General features: G+C 37.5%; 2 protein-coding genes across 4 annotated transcripts; both read left to right on the forward strand.

Annotated features, from left to right (window-relative positions):
• Nucleotides 1-625: 625 nt before the first annotated feature.
• On the forward strand, nucleotides 626-8,791 carry atxn7l3b (ataxin 7 like 3b). Of its 3 annotated transcripts, none has more exons than XM_056245832.1 (8): nucleotides 626-909; nucleotides 1,602-1,722; nucleotides 1,957-2,089; nucleotides 5,147-5,318; nucleotides 5,502-5,599; nucleotides 5,747-5,769; nucleotides 6,610-6,655; nucleotides 7,802-8,791. In XM_056245832.1, the coding sequence occupies exons 2-8, from the start codon at nucleotides 1,672-1,674 to the stop codon at nucleotides 7,879-7,881; spliced, it is 603 nt and encodes a 200-aa protein (XP_056101807.1). In that variant the 5' UTR covers nucleotides 626-909; nucleotides 1,602-1,671; the 3' UTR covers nucleotides 7,882-8,791. The 3 variants fall into 3 exon arrangements, with proteins under 3 accessions (XP_056101807.1, XP_056101805.1, XP_056101806.1); XM_056245830.1 differs by lacking the exon at nucleotides 7,802-8,791 and adding an exon at nucleotides 7,075-7,328 and having other exon boundaries at nucleotides 5,747-5,805; XM_056245831.1 differs by lacking the exon at nucleotides 7,802-8,791 and adding an exon at nucleotides 7,075-7,328 and having other exon boundaries at nucleotides 627-909.
• A 1,468-nt stretch (nucleotides 8,792-10,259) lies between these two features.
• Nucleotides 10,260-22,510, forward strand: smarcd2 (SWI/SNF related, matrix associated, actin dependent regulator of chromatin, subfamily d, member 2). The gene is made up of 13 exons (XM_056245833.1): nucleotides 10,260-10,674; nucleotides 11,693-11,889; nucleotides 15,765-15,807; nucleotides 15,896-16,018; nucleotides 16,412-16,531; nucleotides 17,169-17,264; nucleotides 17,412-17,513; nucleotides 20,004-20,165; nucleotides 21,072-21,169; nucleotides 21,638-21,773; nucleotides 21,879-22,001; nucleotides 22,103-22,204; nucleotides 22,318-22,510. Exons 1-13 carry the CDS (start codon nucleotides 10,501-10,503, stop codon nucleotides 22,369-22,371), a joined length of 1,530 nt encoding a protein of 509 aa, XP_056101808.1. The 5' UTR covers nucleotides 10,260-10,500; the 3' UTR covers nucleotides 22,372-22,510.
• The last annotated feature ends 313 nt before the right edge of the window (nucleotides 22,511-22,823 follow it).

Raw genomic sequence — 22,823 nt, forward strand, 5'->3', positions numbered from 1 at the left:
AGCAGGTATTCAAATAACAAAACATAATGCAACAGTATTATTTTTTGTTTTTTTTTCATTAAAGTCCCCATGTGGTGAAAATCAAGCTTTCAATGTTGTCTATGTGGTATTTTTAAAATAGGCGGAGGCAGAGTATTTAGTATTTTAACCAAAGACAGTCTCAAAAACGCAGATTGAATTTTGAAATCGCTGGTGTTTTTTGACTACCTTGCAGCCAATCACATCAATGTGTGATCGTCAACCATAGAGTCAACGAGCTGTTGTGAGTAAGTGGAGGCGGGGCTAATTTTCATAGAACCGCATTAAATGAATGAGGCAAGGTTGTAGTTTAGCTATTTCAAGGCATTAGAGAATTATTATTTTTTTTTAAAAACGTTTAAATATGTAATTTTGGTGATCAAAGATTAGTTTAAAGGGATAAAATTATTGACTACAGGGGGACTTTAATATTTTATTTAGTTATGGTTTACATTTGAATTTTAGTTAAACTTTATATTTATTTTGTTGTGTTTCTGTGTAAGAATATATAGCAGATACGACTAGATAAGTGAGAACTTTCCATTTTCCTTTTCTCAGACCTGGCTAGACGATTCAGCGGTGACGGTGAGGCATTTCAGCAGCATACGATCAACGAGGATCGATTGGCCAGGTCTGGGTAAAGGGAAATGGAAGTCTGCGGACGGGGATAAGAGATTGAACGCTGAATGTGGAACTTTGTTTTGTCAGTGAGGAAATACTTTAAGGGAAATGTCTCGTTGGACTTTTTGTATGTGTTCCCTTTCATGCGCATACCATTAATGGGCCAAAGACCTAGTAGATACAGATTTCATTATTGATTTGATCAGATGAGCAGCTTCAGTCAGTGGAGTGAACAGACCGACAACAGCAACAGCCTCCATTCCAGAGCTGGTGAGTGACAGACAGTAATGTCCACATAATACAGATAAACAATAGAGATCACACGACAGCATTTGTTGGGATTTTCGCAAGCAATATGAAGTATAACCTCTTACGACTCAAATTCAAGTCAGTCAGTAACGTTAAGTTAAGAGGGCGGCTATCCAAGCAAATGGACGCAAATCTTACCCTGTAAACATCTTTATTATTTTTTTTATTATTTTTTTATCATCAATCATACTTGATGACATACTTTGTCACTTATTTGCCATTACAGCATTTTAGTTAATCTGTTTCCAAGCTTCTGAACCTGTAATTTCAGTGAAGGCGAAACGGGATAACTTGTTATCGTGATCAATCATCGATTGACAAAATTATATGATACATGTTACCCTTGTTAATACGAAACAGCCTTAATCATTGCGATATGATATGCGAGTGTTTGCAGTATGCATGGAGTGTAAACGGCTCTTATTCAAGGCAATGCATTGAGTAGCTTATTCTTGTAGCCGGTTTTTTTTTAACAGCTGTGTGTATCGTTCATTTATCCTATTGTTCATAACATTATAAGTACATCCATAAATACACGGTGAGGACTATTGTTTTTTATGTTTTTATAATTGCAGCCGTGATCATATATTGCTGTCTCATTCCCTGCCCGTGTCTCTGTTTGTCTTCCTTTGTCTGGGTTGTTGTTGTTTCAGCCTCTCCTCAGCCCATGACTGCTGCACTACAGCATGTAGACAGCAGTGCTTTCTCCTGGAGCTTTTGCAAATGAAAATGGAGGACGTGTCTCTGTCCAGTATGGACAACAGTAAGATGGAGGTGAGCCTTTGTTTTTCATGTTATATTCTGCTTAATTGGATCAGTGTTGAATAATCAAAAGCTTATGCGGGTGTGTCATGAAGCTTGTCTCTCATGATATACATTTTACACTCATTTCATTGGTTTTCCCAGCTGTGTCCACTGTCCAGTGAGTGCGATGTGAATGTGACGTTAATCTCTCTGAATGTTACTATGTGATTCAAGCGCAATAATGCTTGCATGCTTCACCCACAGGGATTTGCTCAAGAGATCCTGTCTGACCTGGTGGAAGATGCCTGTTTAGGTCTTTGTTTTGAAGTTCACAGGGCTGTCAAACAGGGATACTTTTTCCTGGATGATACAGACCAGGAGAGTATGAAAGACTTTGGTGAGACTCTGATACGTTTCTTGATTATGGCAATCAACTGTTGTGCATGAAATGAGACCTCTGTCATTAATTACTCAACTGAAATCTGAGAGCTCTGTGTACTCTGCATAGACAGCTACGCAACTACCACTTTGACGGTTCAAAAAGTTCATAAAGAGATCGTAAAATTAATCCACATGAATTGAGCGGTTTATTTTATATGATGAACAGATTTAATTTAGGACTCTATTAACATTTAAACATTGATCAGCGAACATAAACAGAAGCTCAACTGAGCCTGCGTAACACAAGAATATGAACCTCACTGGTTCTCGCACGTCAAGCGCACATGCTTGAGCTTCCGTTTACCACAACAGATGTGCGAGTTGATGAATGTTTATATGTAAATAAAAGCCTTAATTAAATCTGTTCATCATGTAAAGCGATCGAGTGTCTTGAGAAAATTTGGACTAAACCACTCAATTCATATGGATTATTTTTACGATCTCTTTATGAACTTTTTGAAGTCTGGAGGGACAGAAAGCTCTCAGATTTAATCAAAAGCATAGTTCACCCAAAATCGAAAATTCTGTCATTAATTTCTCACCCTCATGTCGTTTCACACCCGTAAGAATTTCGTTCATCTTCGGAACACAATTTGATTTGAGCAGAGTCATATATGGTCATTTCACTAAAATGGTTAAAAATATTCATTTTGATATTCAAAATTCCACAGGCAAAAAGGTCCATTGTCATTAGTGTAGTGATGTATGAAGCACAGCTCACACACACAATACACTTTCACCCAGGCAGCTTTTTGTTGGTCAACGGCATCGATTCGAGTGACCAACCTGAACCCTTTGCAAAAATCTGCGTGCCGAAATCTTGTAGATTCCAATTGAGACCTAGATTGTGCCCATGAAAACTCGTGAACATCGATAAATGTGACCGCACCTTAAGACGTGATTGTTCGGAACTGTCGTGAGGGTGCTGTAAAGGAATAGTTTGCCCAAAAAAGAAAATTAGTGTCATTCTGAGGTGAACCCATCACTTTCTTCTTTGAAACCCAAAAAGAGGTCTTTTGAAGAATGTTCATGCTTCCATTTTTCATAAAATGAGTGAATTGGATCTGCACTGTCAGGGTGCTTTTTTGGCGTACACCCGGGTCTATTTGGTCTAACTTGCACCTGTGGAACATACCCAAGTCCACTTTATAAAGAGAACCACAATTGATAAAGTATGATTCTGTAAAACTGTATGTTTGTGTGTGTGTGTTCTCAATAACTTTTCTGAAAAGGGTGATTGACGCACTGCAAGCAGAGAGAATGTGTATCTCATATTTGCTCGCCTTCTGCAGAAACGGACTACCTCGTTTTTTAGAATATTTTCTGTACATTTGCGGCAGGTAGTTGGTAGTGTTGACAAAACCAAAGGTTTGAGATGAGGTGAAGAACGTTATGGATTTTGCCGCCTTCTCCTAGGTAGTTCTTACCTGTCAACAAGGGTAAACAATTGCCACTTTGTTGCAAATGAAAAATACAGTGTGACGCAATCCAGCAGGGAGAGGGGGATCAAACTCTGGTTCTGACAGAGAAATCGAGCCAAATGTTAAAGCACTCTCAAGCTCCAAAAAGCTAAATTCATGCTTTTGCACTGTAATCCAAGACATCTAAATTCATACAACCAAAGTCCCTTTTAAGAAGACTCAGTTCACTCATTGGCCATTTGCAATGTCTCCAGGATGCTATTTCAAGCATGCAAGACTAACTCCTATCTTCTTGAGTGGGGAAATGCCAAAAGCTCAAAAACGGCTTGCTCAATTAAAATTTAAATATAATTTCATATCAGCAGTAACATTTGATATGAACTACACCTTAAAGGAGAACTCCGGCGCAAAATGAACCTTTGGTCTAATTACACATTGTTACCTAGTCAACCGTTATCTGAGATTTGTTTTCATGATTATCGAATGTAAATAGTTTTATCTCTAAAAACAGTTTAGCCTATAAAGCTAGTATAACGCTAGTATATTGGGCATAGTGTAATGACAAATAAAAATCGCTTGTTAATACCACTAACAAGGCTGAAAATAGACCCACACTAACACGGTAGCATAATGAGGGTCCCTACCTTCAAACCGAAGCATTGAGAACTTTGTAAGTGTACAGACAGTTTAATAAGAAGATATTTTAAACATACAGTCAACTTCGCGTATACAGGCAGAAGCCATCTTTGAAATACAGCCTTTACCAGTCGATCTACGAACGCCGATCCAAGCCTGCTGTTCGCGCTCACCTTATCACAACTTATAGCTCGTTCACATCTCACCAGCGCACTTGGATCGGCGTTCGTAGATCGACTGGTAAAGGCTGTATTTCAAATATGGCTTCTGCCTGTATACGCGAAGTTGACTGTATGTTTAAAATATCTTCTTATTAAACTGTCTGTACACTGACAAAGTTCTCAATGCTTCGGTTTGAAGGTAGGGACCCTCATTATGCTACCGTGTTAGTGTGGGGCTATTTTCAGCCTTGTTAGTGGTATTAACAAGCGATTTTTATTTGTCATTACACTATGCCCAATATACTAGCGTTATACTAGCTTTATTGGCTAAACTGTTTTTAGAGATAAAACTATTTACATTCGATAATCATGAAAACAAATCTCAGATAACGGTTGACTAGGTAACAATGTGTAATTAGACCAAAGGTTCATTTTGCGCCGGAGTTCTCCTTTAAGTCACCATGAAGGCAAAATTGACAATTCTTATTTGATGGAATATTCCCATATTTATTATAAATGATTTTTTCGTGCACATCGTTATTTTTATAATAATCTTTAATCAAAATAACTTCCCCTCACAGCAATATTTTTTTTCTTATTCCCTGCCCACTCAACCATTTTTACAGTCAGAATCGTTACTGTAATTATGGCATGGTGTGAACGCAGCTGTTCTCCCATTTATTTGAATGTGAGTGAACCGACTTGATATATGTGGTATTTTGACGAACAGACCCAAATTTAAGCCGTCTTTAACTGAAAATCCACCTGAAACTCATTTTTCACTGTCTCTTGTAGAAATCGTGGACCAGCCTGGAGTAGATATTTTCGGGCAAGTGTACAACCAGTGGAAAAACAAAGAGTGCGTGTGTCCCAACTGCAGCCGGAGCATCGCCGCCTCACGCTTTGCTCCTCACCTGGAGAAATGCCTCGGCATGGGCCGCAACAGCAGTCGCATAGCCAACCGCAGGTATTATGACTAAACATTACCTTCACCGCCCACAAGAAACTGTAGATGCCACCTGAACTCCAGGCAAATGTTCATAAAGGCTTGTGCTTGTCTGAATTTCTGGAATCCATTATTGATAACACTGGGCATGTGATTGTACTTTTGGAACATGTGAGGGTAATGCGTGTATAAATGTATATTTAGAATTGCAAGCGGCAACAACACGAACAAATCAGAGAGCGATCAAGAAGACAATGATGATGTAAACGACAATGACTGGTCTTATGGGGCAGAAAAGAAAGGTGAGACTGTTATACCTTTCTTGGGAATATTCTGGATTCTTGCTTAGCCACTCGAGGGACTTCATTGCATAAATAGTGACTGCAACTATTTATCAATATCTCTGCTTGTCTTTGCATTTTAACATATTACAATATTTTGCTTTTCAGCCAAGAAGAGAAAGTCAGATAAGGTATTTTTACATTCTTTGAAACCACCTGTACTCTTGGTAAGTTTGTTTTACTGTTACGGGTGTTTTTTTCTGCTCTTAGATGGTCTTTTAGCATTTGTAGCCACAGAATCTGGTGCTCTAAGCCAGGTGCGACGCAAGTGTTTTTTGCTAGTTTCAGCCCGACGCAGTTACCATTTTCATATCCTGCGCCATGTTGTTTAAATAGCAAATGCATTCAGGTGAATTGTTGGCGCGTTGCTATTTTGAGGCAACTGAAATAGATTGCGGCATTGGCCAACTGAAACCTGGTCTAACGTCAATGCCGCAATATTTTTTGTTGGTTTTTAAAGAGCGCGTTAGTAATATGCGCCTATAGGCGGATCCACAACGTGCGTACACTTTGTCCCGTAGATGGTCTGCTCACTCGCAGATCCGTTTCCTCGCTACAGATTTTTCCCGCTTGCAAATTCCGCCATGTAAATAGCAATCCGCCATGGGGCGAGCGCAACTAGCTTTTAAAGGGAATGGGAGATGAGACTCTGATTGGTTTATTGCACGTTACACCCAAAACACACTCATCACTCATTTAGAGAATAGGGGCAAACCTTTTAGTCCATGCGCCAGACGCGCCGACCTTTTTTTCTGTCGTAAAACTAGCAAAAGTGAATTTGGACATGCTCAATGTGCACTTGCTTTAGACCATGCGCTTAGATTGCTAAAATAGGGCCCATTATCTCTCTAATCAGTGCTGGAGTGTAGTGTACTGTTGCCTGAATCTTTCTCTTACAATGTCTTTTCATTGCTTTCATTTGCATATCCTGGCTGCAGGCTAATGTTTGACGTCTTTTTTTTTCTGTACAGAATCCAAATTCACCAAGAAGATCCAAATCCATGAAACATAAAAATGGTAAGCACTTCCATCCAAAACAAAACGATTGTGTGAAATCTCTAATAGTATAGTATTCAGGCCCCGGTATACTCACGGCGAAGTTTTATTTTTTGTTCTTTGCTTAGAGGTAAAAAGAAGTTTTTGCAGCGATATACTATTAGCGAACATCCCGATACCGCCCATATTACTGAGAGCAGCAATTAGAAGAATATGTTGATATGCATTTCTGTCAAAAGCAAAATAAACAAAACAGCGGTGAGAAAACAACAGTTAAGAAAGTATCTGATACGAAAGTATCTGAAGCTCTGCACTTCAGTCATGTTTATTTATATAGCACTTTATACAATAGATTGCTAGCAAGCTGATTGACATTATTAAACATTAGAAAATCAGTATCACTTTCAATTAGAATTACAACTTTCCAGTGTTTTCAACAGACTGAACAGAAGAAATGAAGTGGAGAAGATTTCCACATCAAAGAAGGCGGAGCCTCAGAGCCACACCTACCATTACGTAATCGCCATGGACCGATAGTAGTTTCGAAGGGATTTACTAACTGGAGCAAAGTTTTCCGGAAAGTTCGCTTTGCCAAGCTGTTTCGACTCCCAAAACGAACATTGTTTTGGCCTGATTTTGTTCAAAATGACATACCACAAGTTCAGCTTTCTTCAGTTTTGCTTGAAGTATATTGGGGCCTTTAGGGGCCATTCATGCAACGCGTGTTTGCGTCGAAAAATGGAATGGGGAAAAAAAACATGCAAGTACACTTTTTTTTTTTTTTTTTTTTTTTTTTTTTTTTTTTTTAAATATATATATATATATATATATATATAAATTTGAACTACTTTTTTCTTAAGCACAGCATTTTTAGAATGCCATGTCATGCACGTGACTCTGCAAAATACACAAGCGCAACAATCGAACACATCCGTCTAGCTAGTTTACAGTGAAACCAATAGAATTGCAGCGCAGTGGAATGCAAAAACAGACGGCCCTTTACGGTGCATTTAGCATGTTCAAGGTCCAATTTCAAAGCTTTACATGCTAGTTGAAAAATGTTGTAAGTGATATTGTATGCTAACAGTCTTTATTTAAGTCAGTGAAAGTTCTTGACAAAAATATAAGACATTGTAATTAACTGTCTGGTGAATAACTTTCTCAAAGCTCTGCTGGGACTTAAACGGTGTGTGGAGAATCAGGACAGTTTGTGCGTTTTGCTTAGAGACGAGACATTCTCTCAATAACACTGTGGGTAGCAGGAGTCACTCATAACCACAGTGCCGCACGGTTTACCTTATCACAGGATTGTGTGAGCTGAGTTATGCTGATCAGTGGAGGAGATGTGGACTAATTCTTCTGTCATTCAGTTTACATTAGTTTTTTTATTTTTTTCATGTTTCGTCTTCAGAAAGTTTTGCACAATCTCTCATATCCTGTTCATGCAGCTTTGATGGCTGGTCTCTCAAAAATGGCACATCTAGGATAGAGGAACTTGCACGATGCTCTCAGGGAGGAAGTTAGAACTCAGATCATCATGTCGGCAGGCAGAAAGAGCCGAGTCGTAGACGCTGGGCCAGTTGAGCTCTCCCATAAATAAGGTGCAGGATTCTCTCTAACACATACATTTGCATGAGTCATTTCTCATTCTGGGAGGATTTTGCATCCGTTAATAATGAAATTGTTAAAGATTAATTGCAAATCAAGATCATAAATCAGTGTGAACTGTTCCCCATCAGGTAATTACTACACAATGTTTTAATATAATTTTTTTTTTTTTTTTGGAGAATCATGATCCAGTAGAGTTGTTTCCTTTCTCTGTAGTTCAATAGTCAAAATGTGGTACAGTTGTACTATGTTATATCACTAGTTCTATAGCATATTATCGTTAAAAAAAATTCAATAGTAAGTTATTGGTTACAAAGAGAGTTTGACATAGATCTCCAGAAAGAATTAAGTCTTGAGAATATCTTTATCATTGTAATTTGTTTTTCTTCTCTCAATATGTTTTTATGTATTAGATGTTTACAGTGTAAAGTGTCACTTTGTTTGTAACTGTATATATATTTGACTAGGTGAAAGATGCTGCTATCCTGACCGTGAGCCATACGCTTATGGGCATGTCATCCATGTAATAAAACAAATCAGAACTCTGAACATGCTTCATGTGTGTGCTACACTATTTATTTCACAAAATATTTATTGGGTGTTGTGAAGGCACCCATTTCGGACCACTGAGAAATTTTACATGAAATTGGATTAAAAAAAATGTAATAATTTTTCGAAACCCAGAGTGAAGCTGGAGCTGGGTGATTTCAAAACGGATCCACTCGCGTATATTGTTCCAGTTTGTGCGTCCCTTGGTGAAATGCAATGTTTGAGGCTTTGGCTTATTTTGGAACGGTTTTCATTGGCAGTTAAGAAATATGAATATTAACTACTTTTTGTATAGACTGATAGTTCTGGTCCTCAGAATTGACTGGATGAGCTACATTCCAGCAGTCCAACACTGCGTGTCCGTTTGTTATCAAATGTTGTACTCAAGCTCAGTATGCGATTTCGATGAATTGTGAAACTTCATAGCTTGTATCACTCTGCGTGTCTGTGTTCACAGCTGAAGCAAAGGAATGCTTATATTCAGAACAATAGCACTTTTGCTTGTGTAATATATTACAGAGTTACAGCTGCCAAAGGGGGCTTAGTGAAAATGTGATTTATTTATTTATTTATGGTCCCAAATTACCGGTTCAAATTACTATTCAAAATTAAAATATTCAGTTATAAAATGCTAAAAAAAAAATTTACTTAACAATGACTGCTGCAGATACAATGACATCCATTTGCAAATATATTTTTGAGAAAAATAGTAACATTTAAGTACACCCTGACCTAACGTTTGAACACTTCTGTTTATTTAGCCACTTTTGGCATTTCATATTATGTCTTTATTTTGTATTTGAAAGTATAAGGATCCCAATTGGTCTTATTTAAATAGGCTATATTTCACGTACCTCTGTCTATTATACACAAATATACTTGTTCATTTGTCTTGGAACTATATCTCTTTGTGGAAGTTCATGTAAGTGGGTTTTATTGGGCCATTTAATCAGCGGCTGCTATAGGGCGTCCGCAAAACAAAAAAAATTATATATATATATATATATATATATATATTACAAATTGTATTTTTAGGGCTGTCACAGTTAACGTGCTCTCAATTTATCAATACAATTGGGGGTTTTTTTTACATTCATATTTACCAAATTTGATAATAGATCATATTGAAATATTCCCAAGTCTGGTCATAAATCATGAGAAAACAAATATGAATAGAACGTTCGTGTTAATCTCAGATATGCGGCCATATATATATATATATATATTAAAGCCAATTTAATTTGAATAATTAATATATATATATATATATATAAAGTGGGTTTTTATACATTAAAATATAGCCTATCTGTCTTTACATTTTAGGAAGGGGTCTGTCGCAAGGTGATGAACGCATTTGGAGGTCCGAGGCATCTAAAAGTTTCAAAACACCTTTCAAACTTATTACGAGGGAAAGTTATTTGGCAACCCAGGGGGCGGAGATCTGAAAAGCCACACACACTGATAACTGTAGTCGACATTGGTCAGGCTGTTAAAATGTTGTTGAGAGGAAATCATTAAGATAAATGGGGGTTTGACATAGGAAGATATGACACATTCAGCGGACATCGATCGCCAAGTAAAGACGGAGGAATAAATCGATATTTGAACGAGATGTGGTTACGCGTGACTCCAACGTACGTTTATCGAGTGAATGCGTAACGGTTTTAATTTAATTTCTTAACGATTATTAGCTGTGAAAATAATCACAAATGGCTTCTAGATCGGGTTTCCCCGTCAACCACAGTAACGTTACCCCAATAAACCCAAGCATGAACAGCATGAACCTTATTAACCCGGGTCACAGCAGCGCAATGAGAATGTCAGCAATGCCTCAGAATTCACCCTACAGAGGGATGGGCAGTTCTCCGAACCAGTATCACCAAGTAAGTGAAGAAACCACTCTTTATTATCTGCGTTTAGCATCACGCCATAGCTTCAGTCTTCCCTTCTGTCTTAATTGAGGAAGAGTCATTTCATTTGCATTCATTGGCACATTTATGACATGAAATATGTCAGAAAATAATCTACAATGATGCTTCTTTATATAAATACAAAAAGAAAATGTTTAAATATCATTTTGAGCGCTCAGGCCCATGAAGAACAAACATCTACTTCCGCATTTGAGTCCCACCATGAAGAAAACGCGCGTGCTTTACTTTGAATAACTAAAGTTACTTGCAAACATTAGGCTTAAACAAAAAAGTACCATGGTAATACTACTCCATTTTGTTATACCATGGTAATAAGATTTAGTTTGGACATATGGTAATACCAAGATGTTTGAACATGTAATATAGTAATAATATTTACTGCAGGGTTGGGTAGGCTACCACACAAATGTCGTGTATGAATATGGTATTCATTACCTCATGATATGTATCCAAGTAAAGTTCAAAGCCATTTGATATCATCACTGTGTATGGCACCGCCACTTTATTTTTGGTAACACTTTGCAATAAGTTCCCATTAGTTAGTTCATGAATTAACTAAAATGAGCAATAAAGAGCAATGTGTAACAGTATTTATTAATCTTTTTTAACATTAGTTAATAAAAAAACAACTGTTCATTGTTAGTTCATGTTAGCTCAGGTCTATTAAATCATATTAATATATGCAACTTTTGATTTTAATCATGTATTAGTTAATGCTAAAATTAACTAAGGTTAATAAATGCTTAATAATTCATTTTTATTGTTAGTTCATGTTAACTAATGTAGGCCTACTAATTTTAACAAATAGAACCTTATTGTAAGGTTTTAACGTATTTTGTAAGCTACCCTTATAGGCCAGCTTATAGCTTAGTCATGGAGTCCTACGTGAAGTTTTACTTTGGACAAACTTTACCTTTAACAGTTGAGTGTTAAAAGTAGTAATACTCAAATCCTGCAATCGTACCCACAGCGCCCAAGTATGCCACCCAGCCGAGGAATGCCAATGGGGGGCATGGGGTCTATGGGTTCCCCTCTACCTGGTCCGTCTTATAGTGGAGCCATGCCCATGCGACCTGGGATGCCTCAAGCCGCGATGGACCCCAACCGGAAGAGACTTCTTCAGCAGCAACAGCAGCAGTCCGGTGGTCTTATGGGTCAGAGAAGGGGGTTAGTACATTTAGTATCATTGTTTGTGCATGAATGCTAAGTTATTGTAGCATTCACTTCACAATTCTGTGTCTGGTTTATGGGCCTTATGAACAAAGGACAGTTTTATTTTTGGAGCCCCAAGAAAAGTTTGTTTTAGATGATTTTTATTTAATTTTTTATGGAATATTGCCGTACTTATTATAAATTATTTACTTATGCACATCTTTTTTTGTGTGTGTGTGTGTGTCCTCGTAATTTGGGCTGTCACAGTAAAGGAATCTCCCTTGCGGTGATTTTGTGTGGCTCAATATTGCAATATGCGATATTATCGCCATATTATAATTATTATTATTTTGCTATATAAATAAGCTTGTTGGGTTATTCTAAAATTTTCTGTTTCTCAATGGACAAGAAGCTTTCAAAAATTGCTGATATATTTCAGGAGGATCAGCACTGGCATGGCTCTGTGCGCTAGACAGGCTGTCTGTAAATGCAGTTATTAGAGTTCAACCGATTGTGGATTTTACTGATAATAATAACTAGCTTGGACCACGCTGGCCGCTAACCGATTAATCATTCGATAGTTTTTAAAATGGATACTGAATGAAAACAAACATAAAATAGTGCTTATATTTATTACAAAAAATTAAAAACTGTACATGAATATGTACTGTACTTTTTAAATATAAAAATATTAATATACAGCATTAATTATACCTTGATCATTCGTGTTAGTTCATAGTGCATTAACCATGTTAAGAGATACAACTTTAAAATGTAAAACATGTATTAGTAAATGTTGAAATTAACAATGAACAATACTTGTATTAACCTTAGTTAATGTTTCAAATGGACTCTTTTTGTAAAATGTTACTATTTCATTTAAATCCAAACCATCTTTAATCTTAAATATCTACACAAAAGCCATAGCATTGAAATTAGATACATGTATATTATCTTGCACACTTTATTCGCCTCTATTTTAAAACACTTAAAATCACCATGTAGTCAATCATTTTATCCCTTAAAACTCATCTATGAACACCAAAATGACATTTATTTTTCCTTGAAAAATATTTCTTCATGCCTTAAAATAGCTTGAATGTAACACCCATGTCTCATTTAGTATATGCGGTTCTATGCAAATTAGCCCCGCCTCCACTCACTCACACCAGCTCAAAGATCCACTCGTTGACGTGATTGGTTACAAGGTAGAGGTAGTTTGTGACGTCTGAAAAACACCAGTGATTTCAAACGGTGTTTTTGAGACTGTCTTTGCTTCACTGCAGTTTTAAGGAGAAAATACTCAGCAATGGTGTCGACATGAATTTACACATGGTTTGTCTTAAAGCAGTGGTTCTCAACCTTTTTTGGGCCAGGACCCCCTATCCAATATCCAGGTCCCTGCATAGCAATAGCAGTGTTTCTCACAGGTTTTTTGTTAAATCTGTGGTGGGTGGTCCTCGGGCCTTCTAGGGGGGTTCGGGGGCATGCCCCCCTGTAATTAAAAAAAATTAATTCAATTAAATTATTATTGTTTTATTAATTATTTTTAACTATCTTGAAACTATCCAAGCAGCGTTTCGTGCTTAGATGTCATGGCGGAATTAATACATTACCAAAATGTGATTACAGAGTATATTTAAATTATCCATCAAATTGTCATTTTCTCCTTACTGTCTTGCGCGTTAACAAAAAATGCCTGACCAGTAAATTACTTGGTGAACAAAGAAAACATTTTGGCATTAGGCATAGGCAGGCATTGATAATGCCTAAAAATGTAAAAAAAAAAAAAAAAAAAAAAAAAAAAGTTTTACCTTATAAATAGAATTTCGTTTTTAATTCATTTTAAAATTCGTCACCGGAGTGAATGGGAACATGATTTATTGAAAATATATAAGTGTTTCTTAGGTCAATACTTTTTAATGACTTGTCAACTTTCCATTCCTCCGCTGCGTGATTCTAGCTAGCGCTGGATTTTAGTCGTCAAAATACAACTCGTCAAAACAACCGATACGCTTGTTGCGAATCACAACAAGCGTATCGGTGAGAACACTCATTTAAACAGCATACACACACTCAAACTTGACTGCACATCATATTTTTGACATTATTGATACTGCTTTCAATCGTGATGCAATAGAAATGAACTCAAAAAACCTGCCTAGTGGCTACCTACAACACTGACGGTACCGCCCCCGTTGAGAACCACTATCTTAAAGGACAAGTTCGGTATTTTACACTTAAATCCCTGTTTCAAGGTCGTTTCTGATGAAATAGAACGGTTAAGATTAAAATTTGGACACATGCTGCTGTCCCGAGAATTTTCGGTTTCTGTGGTTGCACGGTGCACCCCTCCACCTCCACAATGGTTGTATAGGTGCACAGGAACAATCCTTCATAAAACGCATTAAACTTTAGTTTACAAAGACGTTATACTCACCGAGTGGTCTGGGGTGTTCACTGATAAGCTCACACAGAAATCGCTGCAAAAGATGCTTTCCAACAGGTTTTATCGTAGTTTTTGTCCCAAGTCAAGTCAATGGAGTTGACAACCAATAAATCAATAAAAAAGATTGACAACCAATCAGAATCCATTCTGCTTTGAGCTCAAGCATTTGGGAATCCATGCGATCAGAAGTTTTGCGGAAGGGCGAAAGAGTTCCCCATGCAGATTTCACGCATGTTTAAGTTGGTCTGATGAATTAGTCACGTTGACCAACAGAAAAATGCTTAGTTTGAAAACGACTTCTGTGTGAGTGGTGCTTCATGCATCGCTGCTTATTTATTTAAACAAAATGAGTAACACGAGATCCTTATGAATCCTCTTTTATCTTGTTTATTGTTGTGTTATAAACAGGCCCAACTGGAATTGTTGAAATTTAAAATATATATATATATATATACATTTTTTTTTTTTTTTTTCATTTTGGAGCAGAATGGATTTAGTTCACACTTGAAGTTCAGTTCGCTTGGTTAGTTTGGTCCGGACCAAAAAAAAGTAGTCCTGGACCTGGTCCGCTTAGCGTTCACATTGGCATTTTTTCAACACTGAACCTAAAGATACCGAACCTAAAGGCATAGGGATATGTTCACAACCTGATTGGTCGGCTTTTATGAAAACAATGCTGTGTGCTTGGATAAATGCACTCGTTTTATGTGCGTAACCTACATGGTCTTTTGACCAGCTGAGAACTCGTGAAGAGCTTATAAAATGTGTTAAGGAGTCAAAACAGCTGCAGGAATCCCTCCGTTACACACAAAGAAAGATCTCTTGCGAGGAGACGCGATTCTGACGCCTGTTCCAAACTGTAATGGACAACATCGCGACTATGACAAGAAAAAAGAGGTATGCTTGAGCATTCTGTCCTTTTTAGGGTCGCATCTTGTGACATCATGTCACATTTTTTTGGTTTGTTTAATGTTGGTCCGTGTTGGGTTCATATTTCATTCAAACTGCACCAGAGTTCGTTTGGAAGTGAACCGAGACCAATCAGAGCGGTCTTGGTTTGCGTGTTTGGTGTGCACCAGGGTTCGGTGGCAGCGTTCACACTTATTCAAATGAAACGCACTAACAGAGCAATCGCACCAGGATTCGTTTAATCAAACCAAACATGCCAAGTGTGAACACACCCTTAAAACTCTCTTATTAAAGCATTATTACATTAGAGTATGTTAAAGTAATTCAGCATTTGAGCTCGATCAGGACAGATTAATCATTTTTAAATGTTTATCCAAAATAATGAATGTTTCACTGTAAAATTTATGAAGAAAAAGTTATATTTTGTGGCTTACACTTTAGATCTGCAGTGCTTTAAACTTTGCACTCTGTAATATTTTAACATATGTTTGTGTTGAGTCATGTTCCTTACACATCTGCTCTACATTTTCAGGGTGAAGAGGCGTAAGATGGCTGACAAAGTGCTCCCACAGAGGGTGAGTTTAACCAGAATAGTGTAAATCTTTTCTTTTCTTTTTTGTGATGCTGAAGTGCATAGTTTCGCATGATTTTGGTTTTCCTCAGATCAGGGATCTGGTCCCAGAGTCTCAGGCTTACATGGACCTTCTGGCCTTCGAGAGAAAGCTGGACCAGACCATTGCACGCAAACGCATGGAGATACAGGAGGCCATCAAAAAGCCGATCACGGTAGATGTGGTAGACTGGAGTAGCAATTTAGAGATGAATTCTTAGTTTAGCTAAGTTTAAGGGAAGCTCGCACATTTACTCACCCTCATGTCATATCCAAACCTGTATGACAAAAGAAGATATTTGAAATAAAGCTGGTAACCAACCTGTTTCGGTGACCTTCCATTTCTCAAAATATCTTCTTTTGTGTTCCACAGATGAAAGAATGTTATACAGGTTTGAAACGGCATCAAGACGAGTAAATGATGACAGAATTTAATTTTTTGGGTAACTAACCCTTTTTGCTTTAGCTTCGGAATTCACTGGCTACTAGACTTTTATTTTCTCTATGCCATCATGAAGAAATTAACCAAATTGTTTATTATCTCAATGCGCTTTGTTCTACTCATCCAGCAAAAACGCAAACTGAGGATCTACATTTCTAACACCTACACACCTGGCAAGCCAGAGGGAGAGGAGGCTGAAAAAGTGGCATCCTGGGAACTTCGAGTGGAAGGCAAACTCCTGGAGGATGTATGTAATGATTTTCACTATGTGTTCACTTGTTGGCACGTATGTGAACTCCAGGCAAGTTTGAGCGATCACGCAGTGGAGTCCATTTACAGTGTTTCATGACCAGTAAAGGCTCTAGTTACAATCTGACTTTGTCGCCCCTATCCTTAATTCTATTTTATTTGGCAGTCTTGAGTCTCTTGGTCTGTTGGCCAGCTTAACTTCACTGGCTCATGTCCTCAACTCCCTCCTTCAAACCAGATGTGCTCTAAGCTGTTCCATGTTCCCAGACGTTTCAAAGAAAAGGGAATTGAAACTTTAGTCCATTTTGTGAAATTAGTCCGTAAATGTCTAAGCATGTATTTGCCAGCTAAAGACCTCTGGCTGTGCTGCTGCCACATGAAAAGAGGAAATTATTCTTTTTCTTTACTTTCTTCTGCCTGAGTTATACGTTGTGTGGTACTGCAAGGGAGGGACAGGCAAGGCATTGCGCAAACACATACAGTACTGGCGCAATAACTGTGTGAGCTGCTTCTAAAAAAAAATCCCCCCAGTGCGGTCAGCTCCAAACAATGCAGTATCAATCAATGGCATGAACACATTTTGTGTTCTCTCTCCCCTTTTCCCTACTTCTTTCTCTCTTTCTAACTCTCCTCAGCCTGGGAAACAGAAACGAAAGTTTTCATCCTTCTTTAAAAGCCTGGTCATTGAACTGGACAAAGAACTTTATGGCCCAGACAACCACTTGGTGGAGGTATGACATTATAGTGTTATTATAAAAATAATAATGCAATGAATAAATCTATTTAAATAATGATGACCTCATCAAACACAACATGTACTCTCTTGCAGTAAATCCAGTCATTACATCTGTAGTCATATCTTTTTCTGTGTGTCTTAGTGGCACAGAATGCCCACAACTCAGGAGACTGATGGATTTCAGGTGAAGAGACCAGGAGATGTGAATGTGAAATGTACTCTCCTTCTCATGCTAGATCACCAGGTATCACATACACATCTCACAAACACATTCAATACCGGTCCAAAGTTTGGAATAATTGCGATTTTTAAACGTTTTTGAAAGAAGTCTCTTACGCTCACCAAGGCTGTGTTTATTTGATGAAAACTACAGTAAAACAATAATATTGTGAAATGTTTTTTAATTTAAAGGAACTGTTTTCTATTTTAATATATTTTAAAATTTAATTTCATTCTGTAATGGAAAAGCTGAGTCTTCAGCGTCACATGATCCTTCAGAAATCATTCCAATATGCTTGATTTGGTGCTCAAATTTGATCAGTTATTATTGGTGCTCAATTATTAATAATGGCTCTTATTATCAAAACAAAATTAAAAAGTTTTTGCTGCTTAATATTTTTGTGGCAACTATTTTGTGGAATCATCATGCAAGATTTATGAAATCTTTTGTAACATTATATGTCTTTACTGTCACTTTTTTTTATTAGTGTACTTGCCTTTTGAATGGTAATACATTACAGTTCCCACATAAAAAAAATTAAGCAGCAAAAAATTGTTCAACATTGATAATAATAAGAAAATATTCTTAAGGAGCAAATCAGCACATTAGAATGGTTTCTGAAGGATCGTGTGACTGAAGACTGGAGTAATGAAGCTGAAAATTCAGCTTTGCATTACACGAGTATATTACACTTCTTTGAAAAATATTAATTAACTATTCCAAACTTTTGACTGGCGTGTATATATGTATTTTTTAATAGCCAGTTTTCATTCGTTTACATCACATTATCATTAAACAGAATTGTAATTTTGTGAATCGTGCCACTACCACTTGCTATTCAGAAGCAGGTGACGGTTAGATACGCCCATGAATGCAAGATGCATAATTTGCGTTTACATGGACACTTATAATCGGATTGATGGCTCGATCGGACTAAAAAACCTTCATGTAAACACCTTAATCGATCCGATTGAAATTTCGATCCGATTGAAAGGGGTGGTTTACTCCTTTTGTAATCCGATCGAGGGAACATGTAAACATTTGATCGGATTGAAAACCGAAACTGAAAGGACTGCTCATGTGCAATGACGTTGAAATAGCCTAATGACATATGACGCACGGAACGAGCTGTTCTTCCTGTTGAATAAAGTGAATAAAATGACTGTTCTGTTATTAAAAAATTCTCATTTCACTCAGCGTCTGTGAAGTGAAGCAGGACAACGTCCCACCAGTGCTTGTTTCAGATTATCATTCATGGAAGACTGGTTTTGGGTGTGGGGTTTTACTGCGTGATCAATATAAGCAGCACGGCGTCGGCAAAACGCGTCATGCCAAAGTCCTTTTAGGCAAGTCATGCCACTCGGCCGCCATCTTGGCAACGCCTCCGGGCAGCTATTTCGGACTAACAAGACCAGGCTCCTATCTAAATGAATGGGCAGAGAGTCAGAACTGCACTTTCACTGGTCACCGGGACATAAAACCTGCTTTTATAGAAACAGCAGTAAAATATGATAAAAATCGCTGAAAAAGTTTGATGACTTTGCCCCAAAATAAGGTTTAAAAGGCCTCTTCCCCCACAGGTTATACGTTTACTACGCATGCGCAAGGGTTCTCGTCTCCGCTGTCGCAAACCTCAACTGTGCGCATGCGTCGGTGGAACCAGACGATAGGCTTACATGTTTCCCGGCTTGACTGTTAAAAGCAGACGATTGGCTTTCCAGCGGGAGGGTCGGGGCATGTGCATACAACCGCCATCTTTGGCGTTACGGGTTTTCCCTATATAGTTGTATTGAGGATTGAGGAAGTGGCATGTCTCTATATAAATTGTAAAATATAAAATTCTATATAAAATTCAAATCGGAATTGATTTTTTGACATGCGCACACTGCACGAATATGCCGCTGTTCGCGCATAACTATTCTCCTCTATTGGTTCTTTATTTTTTTTAAACAGCAGACTTAATATTTATCATGATTTGGAGACGATGAGCATGACCAGAGACGGATAAATATTAAGTCTGCTGTTTAAAAAAAATAAAGAACCAATAGAGGAGAATAGTTATGCGCGAACAGCGGCATATTCGTGCAGTGTGCGCATGTCAAAAAATCAATTCCGATTTGAATCTTGTGACATATAAACGCGCACATCAACCCGATTACTTTATTTATCGTTCATGTAAACACCGTGTTCGGATTCATCAATCGGATTGATTTCATTCCGATTGACCCATGTAAACGCAGCTATTGTTTTTTTTGGTACATTTTCTCTTAAGAGATAGAATGAATTAATGTACATTTTTAACTTACATTTTTTTAAATTTTAAAGTTTGTTTTGTCTACTTTTAGGAGAACACTAGCATATAGCCTAAAAGCTCACAGACATGGACTAAAAGCCAAAAAAACTAAAGGGGTTTTCAAAAGAAAAGAAAACTTCAGTCTATTCATGTCATAAGTTTGTTTGTTACAGAGTATATGGTTGTCTTTAATGATTGTCTTCTCCTTGTTCTTGACTTAGCCTCCGCAGTATAAGCTGGATCCACGTCTGGCTCGACTGTTGGGAGTCCACACTCAGACCAGAGCCAGTATCATGCAAGCCTTGTGGCTCTACATCAAAAACAACAAGCTGCAAGACTGCCATGAGAAAGAGTTCATTAACTGCAACCGATACTTCAGACAGGTACACAAAACGTTTAGCACTCCTAGCAGGAAATTACCCCTAGCCTGTTCTCACAATTCTTTAATATCCAGGTTGCAACAAACCACTTACGCTAAGAAAGCTCTTTTCAATTTTTACCCTTTTTAATTATAAATGAATTATCACTACGTTTTTTTTTCTTAACTAATAGGTTGTCTGCAGCCCCCTACAGAAGCTCAATCTAAAACACATTAGAACAGAAAAACTGCAGAAACCCTGATATCTAAGCATTGCATTTGACACTGTCTGCCACAACCTGCTTTCACTTGCCTCTGAGCCATTGTTATTACTGGCACAGCTGTGCACTTGTTCACATCTTACCTAAGTGATAGATAGCAATTTGTCTTTTTTCCAGAGAAAGACATTTTCCAGTGCTCCTGACTTGTCAACAGAGGCGTCCCCCAGGGCTCGGTTCTTGGCCCAATTCTCTTTGTAGTCTATATACTTTTACTAAATCTTAATTGCTTGAAACCACCGTATTATTTTACTTGGTTGCCTTTTGCCCTGTTAAGCTGATGACACTCAAATCTGCATTAGCTCCCGTGTTACTTCCGTCCTTCCTCTCAATGTCAGATCTCTTTTTAAACTGCCCATGTATACAAAGACAGAGAGACCCAAGCCAAATGTAAAGACTTGATTGTCATAGAGACTTGTTTGGGCCCACTTTGCAATGCCCCTGTCAACCATTCAGAAGACCTTAGCAACCATATAGAAACACCCTCACAGCGAAGCGCCACTCTCGTTGTCTTTAGAATTTAGTTTAGGTCTTGATCTGAGATATACTGTACAGCATGCTTTGTGCAAAGACAACTATGGGATAGGTGCTTGACCATGAACTCCTTGGTTATAGACTGAGCCATGTGTCACTGAACTGCTGTAATCCTGCAGATTTTTGGATGCCCCAGGATGAGATTTTCGGATATTCCCATGAAGCTCGCCAGCCTCCTTCAGCACCCTGACCCCATCGTCATCAATCATAACATCAGGTGTGTGCTTATGGTTTCTGGTCTGAATGTTCTCAGTAGTTACTTTAGTTTACATGCTCATTTCAAATATATATATATTTTTTTGTTTACTCTCTCTTTTTTTTATTCTTTTTAATACAATATATATATGACTTTTTTAACGGAAAAAAAAAACAAAGTTTGATCACACTAATTTTTCTGAATATAGCTTGCACCTACTAATGAAATTCTCAGCAAAACTAAAATTTTATTTATTTTAATTTGGTGAGTTTGAGGGAAAGAAAAACAGCCAACTCGTGTTCGGCATTGATGAGAACTTTGGGGGGGAGAAACTGTTGAATACAATTATTGACTATTGCAAAATCTAAAATGTGGATAATTGTATTAACAGTTTAGATTGTGTAGTTGTCTGAATGCTATTATTAGTAGTAGTAGTATGGTTATTTGATTTTGATCAAATGCTGCTTTATTGCTGTATCATTTTGTCAGTGTGGATCCCAATGATCAGAAAAAGACTGCATGCTTTGATATCGATGTTGAGGTGGACGACCCTCTGAAGGCTCAGATGACCAGCTTCCTGTCATCCACAACCAATCAGCAGGAGATTGCTACCCTGGAGATGAAGGTGTGTGTGTGTGCAAGGACGTAAATGACACCTTGTGTAAATTATTCTCCACTCATTATAAGGTAAAGAGGCTATTTTTAACCAAACATTTACATTCTCCATAAGATCCATGAGACTATTGAATCCATCAATCAGTTGAAAACCCAGAGGGACTTCATGCTCAGCTTTAGTAACAACCCGCAGGATTTCATCCAGGACTGGCTCAAGTCTCAGAGCCGAGACCTCAAGGTATACTCAGAGCTTTGGATTTCCCTCATTGGAGTTGGTCAATCTGAATTTTTTTTTTTTTTTCATCCTTCATTTATGATGTTGTGTCTTGGTTTATGCAGTTAATGACAGACACCGTGGGTAATCCAGAGGAGGAGAGGAGAACTGAGTTTTATCACTCAAACTGGGTTACAGAAGCTGTTGGACGCTACATATTTTCAAAGGTGAGTGCAAAGTATTTCTTTCCATTACAAAACACATCAGATGCTATAGTATCTATAATACTATAAATAAATTATATCTATTTTTTTTTTTATTTTTTATTTTTGTTTTTCAGGTCCAGCAGAGGAGACAAGAATTGGAACAGGTACTAGGAATCCGACTCACTTAAGAAGATTCAGACTCCAGATCCAGTCATCCAAGGAATCAGCTCAAATACAGATGAGAAAAAATCCAATAGATGCACTTCATATAGAAGTTTTGGGTGCTGGTATTGTTTGGTATATTCCACTGTCATAAACTTCTTGTCAGTTGCAGCATTTGCAGACTGTACCATAGCAAACATCTGGTCACTTCCAATTTCAAATGCTGTTACATTAACTGGAACTCTTCAGTGTGTATCTCCCTTTTTGAATTCAATCTCTGATTTTGTTTTATATATTCTGAAAATGTAATATGAAAATAAGCCATTCAGTTCATTTTCTTTATGATTCAGTTTTTTGACATACACAGCTTTACTTTTATTATATCCTGTTAAATAGGGCTCTTTTTTGTATAATTTTACAGTAAGATATACAGTACTGTAGTTAATTGGCTAAAAAACCCTATAGGTAACAGATGCAA

Source organism: Rhinichthys klamathensis, unplaced genomic scaffold (genome assembly GCF_029890125.1).
Source record: "Rhinichthys klamathensis goyatoka isolate OS25496 unplaced genomic scaffold, OSU_Roscu_1.1 h1tg000035l_1, whole genome shotgun sequence".
Classification (NCBI taxonomy): Eukaryota; Metazoa; Chordata; class Actinopteri; order Cypriniformes; family Leuciscidae; genus Rhinichthys; species Rhinichthys klamathensis.